Source organism: Egretta garzetta, unplaced genomic scaffold, assembly GCF_000687185.1.
Source record: "Egretta garzetta isolate BGI_Z169 unplaced genomic scaffold, ASM68718v1 scaffold237, whole genome shotgun sequence".
NCBI lineage: Eukaryota > Metazoa > Chordata > Aves > Pelecaniformes > Ardeidae > Egretta > Egretta garzetta.
In genome coordinates, this window is record NW_009260142.1 from 247,201 (window position 1) to 259,183 (window position 11,983).

An 11,983-nucleotide genomic window follows, 5' to 3' on the forward strand; every position below is an offset into this window, starting at 1 on the left:
AACAGGTGGGGCTTTCGCCGCCGCCGGCAGCCCGAGTGACAGCTTGCGCGCGGGGAGAGCGCGGTTGCCGCGCTATCAAATTCCACTCGCTCACTCCCCAACACGCCCGGGCTGGCAGGTGAGTGACTGAGCCGCTCTCGTACCACCTGGAAAGCTGAGATACAGTTTTTAAGTTGCTCGGGGCGGGGGGGGGAATTTGGCACGTTTGGGTGTTGAGGGGAAAGGTCCCCTCTGTGTTTGGAACTGGCAAGGAGCCCTTTTGCTGTGGCCGCTCCAGAGGTGCTGGCAAGGTGGAGGTGTGTAAAGAGCATCCTCACCCATCTGGGATCTGGGAGCTGCTTGCTTTGGGTTAAGCAAGAAGATCATAGAATCATTGAATAGTTTGGGTCGGGATGGACCTTTCAAGGTCATCTTGTCCAACCCCCCTGCAACAGGCAGGGACATCTTCAACCAGATCAGGTTGCTCACAGCCCCGTCCAACCTGACCTTGAAAGTTCCCAGGGATGGGACCTCTACCACCTCTCTGGGCAACCTGGGCCAGTGTTTCACCACCCTCAGTGTAAAAAGTTTCTTCCTTAGATCTAGTCTGAGTGAACCCTCTTTCAGTTTAAAGCCATCACCCCTTGTCTTATTGCTCCAGGCCCTACTAAAAAGTCTGTCCCCATCTTTCTTATCAGCCCCTTTGAAGTATTGAAAGACCACAAGAAGGTCTCACTGGAGCCTTCTCCAGGCTGAACAACCCCAACCCTCTCAGCCTGTATTCATAGGAGAAGTGTTCCACGCCTCTGATCATTTAAAAGAAGGGTAGTGAGGTGCTTAGGGACATGGTTTAGTGGTGGGATGGCAGGATTAGGTTAATGGTTGGACTTGATGATCTTAAAGGTCTTTTCCAACCAAAGCGATTCTATGATTCTGTGATTTTTGTGGACCGAAGACGCTGAGGGCCGTGTGAATCCCTGCAAAAACTTTACAATTCTGAGCAAATGATCTATTTGGTTTTTTTCTCCTCTTTCCAACAGCAAAGTTGCACTGTACGCCCAGTCCTGGCTCCTCGCCCTCCGGCTGCCTGAACAGATCATCCACGAGCCGATACATCGCCAGGTCTGTACTCGGGGGGAGGAACGGCGTGCTCCCCCGCCGGATGCTGCGCGGGATTTACGCTCGGCAGCTTGAGACGCAGCTTTTTTTGCTGGCTGGTGATGCAGTGAAATTCTTCCTGCTGCTTTTCCCCCAGCCTCTGCTACCAGGTTTTTTTTTTTAAGCTCACCAGAAAGCCACGGTTTCTCCTTGGTAAGGTTTTGAAAGGTTATTAACGGGTAGCAACACCTTTCTGCGAGCAACAAAACGCCAAATCCTACTTGGAAAGTCCCTTTTTAAATTAACTGTGTTGTTCTCAAGAGGTACTTTGGGGTTTTTCCCCCCGACTCAGAAGCCCATCCCAATTTAACCCAGCAAACCTGCAGGTTTTCCTTCTCGCTATCCCACCCACAAACTGGGAACCTGCCCCGTGGTCAGTGGAAAGCACCGTGTATGAGAGAATGACGGCACGGTGCCGGCGTTCAACGCCTGCCAGCTTTCTCCTCGCCTTTGTTTTTTTTTTTGTCCTACAGACGTGCCACATATCGCTGTGTCCTTAAGTAAGAGCGTTTGCAGACAAGTCCCTTTTAACTGGAGCAGACTAAAATTTATTCCCGAAGTATGTCTGTTCCAGATGTCTGTGTACAGACATAATGCCAGATTCTCGCTGTATTTTATCCTATCCTACCACTAATATCAATAAAATGTGCCGTCAGAGTTGGTTGGTGCTAGAGTCCAACTTGCAAACGCTTTCTGCGCAGGTCAACGCACTAGTGACCTGGCCAGGTATCCCAAGTTGGTGTTGATTATGGAAGAGTCTTTTTTCAAGATCATAATTTCGGCAAAGAAATACTCTTTCTTTAAAGGCTTGCCTTGCATTAGCCTTGGAAACACCTCAAGTACCAAAAAGCAATTTGTGGTGGGGCTTGGTGTCCCTCAAGCCATTCCTGATGAATGAAGTGGTGGCATTTGAGGTGCTTAGGGACAGGCTTTAGTGGTGGGATGGCAGGGTTAGGTAACGGTTGGACTTGCTGATCTTCAAGGTCTTTCCCAACCTGAATGATTCTATGATTCCTGATGCTGAAACGGGGCTTTCATGTTCAGCATTTTGGCTGCATGAAGTTATCTTTTTCTCATTGCATTTTAACTCGAGAGCTTCAGGCAACCAATAATTGCAGAGGTAAAAATGTGCGTTCCTCCCGAAAATAGTTTCCTTGTGTGAGTATTTATCATGGGCAATGCTGCTGTGACCCTTAGGCCCGTGGTTCTCACACCAGGAGGACCAAGCCTGTGAAAATACATAAATATTATCTAATATTTATATATTACGCATATCTTAAAATAATTTTAGATATAAATCTTTACCCTTCGTCTCTATGGAAGCAACACATACAACTACCCAGAGAACCTGCCTTAGGTGGCTTTGTTTGCCCCATCCAGAGCACTGCGTCCTCTGCAAACTTGAGTTGACCATGCCGTACCATTTAATTATCTGCTCGGAGAGACCAAACGTGCCCTCCCTGGTGTTGCATTCACCCAGATCTCAACGCTTCCCCTCTTCCTCCCGGTCCCATACATCTCTATAGCTGCTGGGTAATTACCTCTTCAGCTGGAAGCTTATGGAAAATGCGTGCTAAGCAACTTTTTATATCCTTAAGCAACTTCTAGTGGTACCAGACAATTCATCGCGTGGTTTTCTGGTATTTGGTGTTACCTTGTGTTTCTGCAGCTGTCACGTAGGCCCTCATTCATTGAGGTCCATAAGCAGGTGCCCACTTGAAGACCTTGAATAGCCCTGGAGCGTGCAGTGGGCCAGCTGGCAGGGACACGTGCTGAAGTGCCCTCTAAGTTGTTCAGCATTTGCATCCTGTGCTGCACGAGCCCAGCGCAGGAGAGGGTGTTTTCTGCCTCACTATGTTCCCAAAAACTGTAGGAAGCTCTCTCCATGCTCATAAAATCATAGGAGAGAATCACAGTCGTGGAGGTGAGAAGGGGTCTCTGAAGAGCTCTGTCCTTCCTCCTGCCCCAGAGGGCCTCTTGTCCTTCCTATATATCTCTCTGAGAAGGTCTGGTTCCACCTTCTCTACACCATCCCATTAAGAAGGCACAGAGGACAAGAAGATCCCCCTTGGCCTTCTCCTTGCTGAGCAAATCAGCCCACAGCCTCTGCTCAGATGTCCCGTGCTCCAGCCCCAGCCATCTTGGTGGCCTCCACTGGACACGCTGCCGTCCATCGCTGTCTGTATTGTGCTGGGAGCCCCAGATTGGACCCAGTGCCCAGCTGTGGTCTTGCAAGTGCCAAACCGAGGGGATAGATCCCCTCCCTCTGCTCATACAGCCCATGGTGTGGTTGGTGTCATCACCACAAGGGCACTTGGCTGACTCCTGGATGCCTCATTGTTCCCCAGGGTCGTCTTCTGCAGAGGTGCTTTCCAGGCGGTTGGCCCCAACCCATCCTGCTGCATGGGGTTAATTCTATATGAAATGCGAATGTTTCCTGGGAGACTGGCCTCTTCTTGCAGATTTTTAAAGATTTCAGGGTGAAGTTGGCCAAAAATCAAAAAGACCTAAGAGCTTATGGCCCAGCATGAATGTCCTGAATGTCTCACTCTCTCTTCAAAGTGAAACTTGGGCTCCTCTGTGATTTCAGGTGCTGTTGACCTGTCTCCTCTACGTCATTGTTGCGTTGAAGTTGGAGATGTTACCTGACTCTGTCTGTCTTTCTCCGTTTAGCCGTGCTGTTCAGCGAAGTTTGGCCATCATTCGTCAAGCCAAGCAGAAGAAAAAGAAGAAGGAATACTGTATGTACTACAACCGCTTCGGCAAGTGTAATCGTGGGGAGAGCTGCCCCTACATCCATGATCCAGAAAAGGTGGCCGTCTGTACCAGGTATGGATGGACACAGCAACCACCTGCTTTGGCCCATCATGGTAGACTGGGCCATTTGGTTGGCTTTGGTTCATGCTCATGTGATATTTCCCAGGGAAACAACCCAATAACAGAGATGTAAGACCATTGGAACAGCTGTTCTGGGTCAGGCTCGAGATCTGCCCAACGCTGTCGGGCTGGCAGGTACCTACAGGAGGAGAACAAGACAAGGGCTCTTCCTCCTGGCTGGGACCTCTCAGCTTCTGCCAGCGAAGCCCTGCAGCCTGGTGGCGTTTGGTTTTCAACTGCCAGAGGTTGCCACCAAACCATCAAGGTGTAATAGCCAGCAGTTCTTTTTTTCTTTTTTCTGTGAGTTTATGTAGTCTTTTCTTTAACACACGGTATTTACGGCAATGGGTTGCGCAACTGAATTACGGACTGCATGGAAAGTGCTTCCTCAGCTGGCTGCTCAAGTATCACACTGGGCACCTCCTCACTTGTGGTTCATTTTGTGTTCGGTTTTGGGCCCCTCACTGCAGAAAAAATGTTGTGTTGCTGGAACATGTCCAGGGAAGAGCAAGGAAGCTGGGGAGGGGTCTGGAGCCCCAGGCTGCTGGGGAGCGGCTGGGGGAGCTGGGGGGGTTCAGCCTGGAGCAGAGGAGGCTGAGGGGAGCCCTCTTTAACAGCCGGGCAGCCATGGCGCTTGGGGACGGGGTTTGGGGGTGGGATGGCAGGGGTAGGGTAATGGTTGGGCTTGATGATCTTAAAGGGCTTCTCCAACCTAAACGATTCTATTATATGATTCTATGAGAAGGAATCATAGAATCATAGCATGGTTTGGGTGGGAAGGGACCCCTAGAGGTCACCCAGGCCAACCCCCCTGCATTGAGCAGGGACATCTTCAACCAGATCAGGTTGCTCACAGCCCCGTCCAACCTGGTCTTGAATGTTCCCAGGGATGGGGCCTCCACCACCTCTCTGGGCAACCCATTCCAGTGTTTCATCACCCTCATTGTAAAGAATTGTAAAGGATGGAATAATCATTCCCCCATCACCTTCTAGGCACCATTTCTAACTATATAGTCCTTCCCTCTCTGACCAAACTTCCCAGACTGGAGAATCATGGTCCATTTAATCTCTTCTGGTAGTTTTTCTCTAGATTTACACAGCATTTTACACCTATTCATGCTGATAAGCATCGCACAACCAGCCTCTAAGTTAAATACACACGTTTTGGTTGCTCCACACAGGCTGTAGGGATTACAGAAATAATTTGTTTCACATTTTGGAGGTAGATACCATCACCAGGACACTTAAGTCTAAGAAGTAACCTTCCTTATCATAGTACAAAAGCTCGAAAAAAATTAAGAAATCGGAGTAGTGGTTTAAGAATTAGTAATAAGATCAAGTTAACATTTCTTAAATGTAATCAGAATAATGGTCCTAAGTCATTTACTTACTGCTGTTGGGTTGAAGATGCCATCAGGCTTTGCTGGGTGGAATTTAGAGGCTAAACCATTTAGCCAATCCCCAAAGAGACCATCTACCGTCTGACTTGAATGATTTTGTGGGTCTTGGGTAATACCTAGTGCAGATATTGGAGCGGTGCTAATCTGAGCTGAGCGACTTGAGAGCCTGCCCTGACCGCGCACCGGGTGATTTCTTCTAGCAGCATTTCTCAGATCCGCTTGATCCGGGCACCAGGTTTGAATCCTTCAGCCTGTGACGCCATGCGGCTACGAGGCTTGATAATTTATTACAGGAGAACTGATTCATGTTGCCAGCTCATTATACCTGCCCAACAGTTGATTAAACTATATTATTAGTCGTTTAAAAAGTGTAGAAAAGCCAACTCCACTGATGAACTCCTTGAGTAATTTCTCCGTAAAATTGCTGCTGGGCTAGAAATCATTTGGAGGTTGCACAAAGCTCGATGGGAGACCATATAGGAGGGAAAGGTGATTTATTTTTTACTGATTTCACTCGCTCTCACGCATTCTCCCATAACACATCCTCACAAGCACTGAGGCACATGTGTCCAAGGTATCCGGTCAGGACTACTTCTGGTGACACAGAGGACAAGGGATCATAGAATCATAGAATGTTTTGGGTTGGAAGGGACCCCTAGAGGTCAGCTAGTCCAACCCCCAGGATGCCGGCTACTGAGTCCTTGCTTCGAATCCTTCATTGTTCTTATGTTGGCCACCAAGCCTGGTTTTGGGCTGTGCTCCTTGTGTACTTTATGACAACGTTGATTTACTCTCGGTCTTGTGTCTCTTTAAACCCTGGTGCTTCTAGCTCCAATCCTGTTTTTTAGCTTTCTGTTATTGTATCTTCATTTTCTCAGTCTGCTTTTGGTTTAGGGTGTCCTTTATTTTCCAGATCTGGGTGTTTTGAGGAGGTGCACGTAGCTACGCCATGATTGCAATCACCTGTAAACCTAGTTGTCATCAACCAGGTGGTTCTCACATCTCTATGTTCCTGTTCCAACAGTTGGGTTTAATGGTTGGACTTGATGATCTTAAAGGTCTTTTCCAACCTAAATGATTCTATGATTCTGTGATTTATACTTTGTTCAAACCAATCTGAATTTGATTTTATTTTTAACGAAGCTCTCCACGCTCAGCTCTGAATTTACCCAGATTTTATAAATAAAGCTGGGGGCGTATTCTGTGCTCCAGAACCTCCCTGCAAGGTTACGCAGCTCAGAGCACGTACCCTTGGAGTCTGCTTTTGGGGGGCGTTGGACCAGCACTCTTCCCATGATAACATGTCTATTTCATTAATTTGCTGGTGCACCGGTACCTCCTAGGAAAACTTCCGAGTCCAAACATCCTCCCGTGCTTTGGGATCTTTGTTTCTGTTGTGTGCCTGTCTCTGCTCCTCCTGGTTGTTGGCCACTCACACCCAGAGGTCCTGGTGATTCATCTGGCATCTGGTGTAATCAAGGCTCTGGGAAGGACCTTTCTCCTTCTGGAAGCATCATCTCTGAACCTCATGGTAGAAGCCTTGTTCTGCCTGCTAACAAGCAGCCAAATACGATGAAAGAGTGACGAGTGGTGTCCCTCAGAGGTCCATACTGGGACCGGTGCTGTTTAATGTTTTCATCAATGACTTAGACAGCGAGATCGAGTGCACCCTCAGCAAGTTTGCGGATGACACCAAGCGGAGTGGTGCGGTTGACACACCAGAAGGACAGGATGTCATCCAGAGAGACCTGGACAGGCTGGAGACGTGGGGCCTGTGTGAACCTCATGAGGTTCAACAAGGCCAAGGGCAAGGTCCTGCACCTGGGTCAGGGTAACCCCCAGTATCAGTACAGGCTGGGGGAAGAAAGGATGGAGAGCAGCCCTGCCCAGAGGGACTTGGGGGCGCTGATGGATGAAAAGCTGGCCATGAGCCGGCCATGGGTGCTGGCAGCCCAGAAGCCAACCCTACCCTGGGCTGCATCAAGAGAAGCGTGGCCAGCGTCGAGGGAGGGGATTCTGGCCAGAGGAGGGCTACAAAAATGATCCGGGCGCTGGAGCCCCTCTGCTCTGAGCCAGGCTGGGAGAGTTGGGGGTGTTCAGCCTGGAGAAGAGAAGCGTGCGGGCAGAGCTGATTGCGGCCTTTCAGTACCTAAAGGGGGCCTATAGGAAAGAGGGGGAAAATCTTTCTAGTAGGGCCAGCTGGGACAGGACAAGGGGTGATGGCTTTAAACTAAACCAGGGTAGGTTTAGACTGGATCTAAGGAAGAAATTCTTTCCAGTGAGGGTGGTGAAACCCTGGCAGGGGTTGCCCCGAGAGGTAGTGGAGGCCCCATCCCTGGGAACATTCCAGGCCAGGTTGGCCGGGGCTGTGAGCAACCTGATCTAGTTAGCGGTGTCCCTGCTCCTGCAGGGGGGCTGGACTAGATGCCCTCTAGGGGTCCCTTCCCACCCAAAGCATTCTATGATTCTATGATTCTATGAAAGAGCAAAATCTATCAGGAAGCATCAGCTGCTCTTCTACGAGGAAAGACCTGTACTGATTTAGGGCATGAAATGGGATTTAACAGCGAGCTTGGCAGCAGTCGTGTATTCAGAACCTTGGGGCAAATGTGGCAATGGGTCAAGGCAGGCGTTCGGTGTTTAAAACTGCGTGGTTTGCGACCCACCTCGTGCTCAACCCTCTCCTTCTGGTGTATCTACAGGTTTCTCCGTGGCACATGCAAGAAGACAGATGGGACCTGTCCATTTTCCCACAAGGTGTCCAAAGATAAGGTCTGTATGGCTTCCCAAAAAGCGCACGGTGGCTCTACAAGTGATACGCTGGTGGTTGTAGGGAAGTCTACCTTGCCGAGTGCTTCCAGCAGAGTTGGTTTATAGTTTGCTTGCTGAGGTGTTCATAGATCATAGAATGATCATAGAATGATCACAGAATCGTGTAGGTTGGAAAAGACCTTTAAGATCATCACATCCAACCATTAACCTAGCACTGCCATCCCACCACTAAACCATGTCCCTCAGCACCTCTACCCGGCTGTTAAATACCTCCAGGGATGGGGACTCGACCACCTCCCTGGGCAGCCCATTCCAGAGCCTGACAACCCTTTCTGTGAAGAAATTTTTCCTAATGTCCAACCTAAACCGGCCCTGGCACAACTTCAGACCATTCCCCCTTGTCCTATCGCCCATTACCAGGGAGCAGAGGCCAACCCCCACCTCACTACAGCCTCCTGTCAGGCAGTTGTAGAGGGCGATCAGGTCTCCCCTCAGCCTCCTCTTCTCCAGACTAAACACCTCCAGCTCTCCCAGCCGCTCCTCATAAGCTTTGTGCTCCAGACCCCTCACCAGCTTGGTTGCTCTCCTCTGGACATGTTCCAGCAACACAACGTCTTTCTTGTAGTGAGGGGCCCAACACTGAACCAAGCATTCGAGGGGCACCCTCACCAGCACCGAGTACAGGGGCACGGTCACTTCCCTACTCCTGCTGGCCACACTATTCCTGATACAAGCTGATGTCCTGTGCACCCTGCTCTGGGTGACCCTGCTTGAGCAGGAGGATTGGACTGGATGATCTCCAGAGGTCCATTCCAACCCTTGCCATGCTGGGATTTTGTGACTCAACCAGTGCGGTGGATCAGTAGGTGAATTAAGGAACGGATTGGAAACCGGAGTATATGGGGCTGCGTTGGGTAACGTGCGTTGAGTTGAGGAGTGCTTACCCAGGGATCAGGGAGAAGGAGCACGGGAGTAGCATCTATGTACGTCTAATCCTTAGCTACCTCCGTAAAACAGCCTTTCCCTCTAAATCACCCTGTGCTGGAGTTGGAAGAGGAGGATGTTTTAACATACAAGAGCTTGGAGGTTTAAATTAACCTCTCTAAAAAGCCAGGCGGTGAAATCGGCTGGCAGAACGGCTTTTGCATTCATCATCGTTTCCAACCTTCTTGATGTATTTTGGGGCTCCGTGGTTTTATTACGCAGAGCGAGGTGGAAAAATAATTAGGTTTTCTTTTAGTGATTATCAGTTGAGAATTTAGCAGATTAACCTCCGTTCAGTGGCTAGGATCTCCGGTTGGCCGTAGCTTTGGAGACCTCAAGCGTTGAAGCTGAGGGGAAGTCGGTGCTGAAGGTTAAGTGGAGTTGCGGATCCTTCGCTGGGTTGGGATGTGCTTCAAGCATGTGTTTACATTTCAGCTTTGTTGGATGGATTCGGAGGATCGTTTCAGCACCAGAAGGACATGGAACAGTTGGAACGGGTCCAGAGGAGGGCCACAAAAACGATCCAAGGGCTGGAGCACCTCCCCTGTGAGGACAGGCTGAGAGAGTTGGGCTTGTTCAGCCTGGAGAAGAGAAGGCTGCGGGGAGACCTGATTGCAGCCTTTCAGTACCTAAAGGGGGCCTATAGGAAAGATGGGGAAAATCTTTTTAGTAGGGCCAGCTGTGACAGGACAAGGGGTAATGGTTTTAAACTAAACCAGGGTAGGTTTAGACTAGATCTAAGGAAGAATTTCTTTCCAATGAGGGTGGTGAAACCCTGGAACAGGTTGCCCAGAGAGGTGGTGGAGGCCCCATCCCTGGGAACATTCCAGGCCAGGTTGGACGGGGCTGTGAGCAACCTGATCTAGTTAGCGGTGTCCCTGCTCACTGCAGGGGGGTTGGACTGGGTGACCTCTAGGGGTCCCTTCCAACCCTAAACATTCTATGATTCTATGATTCTCTGCTCCAGACAAAGGATCACCCAGACAACAGCAGTAAGGTTAATCGCACCGGGGTATCGGAACGCCAACCAGAGCGGTGTGGCTGCGTGGGGAGCAGTTTGTGATCGGCTCCGGAGTCAAGGCTCCGCTGGTGGGAGCCGGGAAGCGGGATGCAAACAAGGACCGCTTTTCCCAGAGAAGCCCCAAAGGCTCAGTCCTTCACCGTGTCGCTCACTGAGCCCGCGGCCCCCCTTGGCTGTATTTCTGTCATTTCTCGAAAGCAGCTTTGTCAAAGCTTTCGCAGCTGTGCCTGGGGCACGGCGGGGACCGGAGCTCGCCTGAGCCGTGCCGGAGCTGGAAACGCTGCTTTTAATTACTCGAGTTTTGGTTATTTAGCCCACGCCGGGTGAATTGTCCCTATAGCACCTTCTTCTCCCCACTCCCTTCAAGCATCACCATCCTCCACTCCCCATCCACAGCATCGCGTAGGTAATTACAGCGCAATTACTGACCTGTAAAGGATTTAACCCCTGGGACGTTGGGTCTCATCAGCGTCTGGGACAGGACCTTTTCCCACAGCATTTGCCTGTGGGCATGCAGTTTTCCTCTCTCCCTTTCCCTCCGTTTGCCTAAGGCACGTTCGTTGTCAGCGGGGAGCTCATAAGTTATCCTGGCGGCGAGCAGAGTCGCTCTGAACGAGGCGCAAAGCACCATATGTTTTTTACATGCATCTCTCTTCAGAGTCACTTAATCACGAGTATATAAAATAGAGAAGATAGACTGGGGACAGCTGTACTCCCCGACTCGTGGCACGTCAAAGGAGGGATGGGGATGAGAATTGATAGAAGGAAAAAGGGCTGGCTTGGGTTTTTTTTTTTTTTTTTCACTGTAACATAGAGTTAGACTTCAGAAATAAAGAAGCCAAGAAAATAGAAAGGTTTGCAAAGGGCCTGGCTGTTGGCGTAGCCCAAATTGTGATAATTCATGCAGATTTTGAGTGGACATGGGGCCAGCGACTTCTTTTCACCCGAGGAAGTGTTGTGCAAGTGCTACCGTCATCACGCGCCCCCACTGCCTGTGCCTCCAAGCTGAAGGATTGATGCTCATCTGGATTGCACAGAACCGTTGGCTTACGTCCGTACCGGCGAGTTACGTGGTATTTCAGCAGGTGCTGGAGCTTGGTTTTGGTCCCAGGTCAAAAACCTAGGTGAGACTTGGGAGTTGGAGATGGCCAAGGACCCGTTGTGGTTGGTGATTTGGCCGCAGCTGCGTCCACCGAAGGACACAACAGCCGGATGCAGATGGGTTTGAGCCGGCTCGTCTCGGTCCTTGGGAATGTTCCTCAGCATCTTTAATTTGCTGATAGAGATGTGGCCTCAGTTTCCCCTCCACAAACACCGGCGTGACTTGGTGCCTCAAAAGGAGGACCTCAAGCCTTTGGCTTCTGGGCTCCGTTGTGGGTGGATAGATGGAGAATGATGACTGCAGCGTGGCGTGGAAATCTCAACCCTGCCCCCTTAGCAGCACTTCACCAGTTAGGAATGGGGGAAAAATAAGGATAAAATCATCGTGGTGATGACACTGAATCAATAAGGAGCGGCCGTGCTGAAGTCTCTTGCAGAAGAGCCGGTTTGCTGATGGCATTTTGGGCACAGAATCCCAGAGAAGGGGTCCCACGGAGCGTGGGTGGCTTCTTCTCATCTCACCTTCTTCCTTGGTGGTTTGCCACTACCGAAGCATCGTCTAAACCCAAGCTGAGTTGTTAAATTAACAAGCCCATAAATGAAGCAGGCAGGTGCCAGCTCTCTTACGTGCCTTAGAAACAAACGCTTTCGGAGCACGTGTATCTGGCCGTACACGTTGGCGTTCCGCGGG

At 50.2% G+C, this 11,983-nt stretch overlaps 1 protein-coding gene across 1 annotated transcript in view; it reads left to right on the plus strand.

Annotated features, from left to right (window-relative positions):
* The window catches only part of ZC3H3 (zinc finger CCCH-type containing 3), a 215,355-nt gene that overhangs the window by 171,252 nt on the left and 32,120 nt on the right, over positions 1 to 11,983 (plus strand). The window contains exons 7-9 of the mRNA XM_035897115.1: positions 1,020 to 1,101; positions 3,811 to 3,966; positions 8,117 to 8,186. Of these exons, the coding sequence (XP_035753008.1) occupies positions 1,020 to 1,101; positions 3,811 to 3,966; positions 8,117 to 8,186 (308 nt within the window). The remainder of the gene's footprint in view (positions 1 to 1,019; positions 1,102 to 3,810; positions 3,967 to 8,116; positions 8,187 to 11,983) is intronic.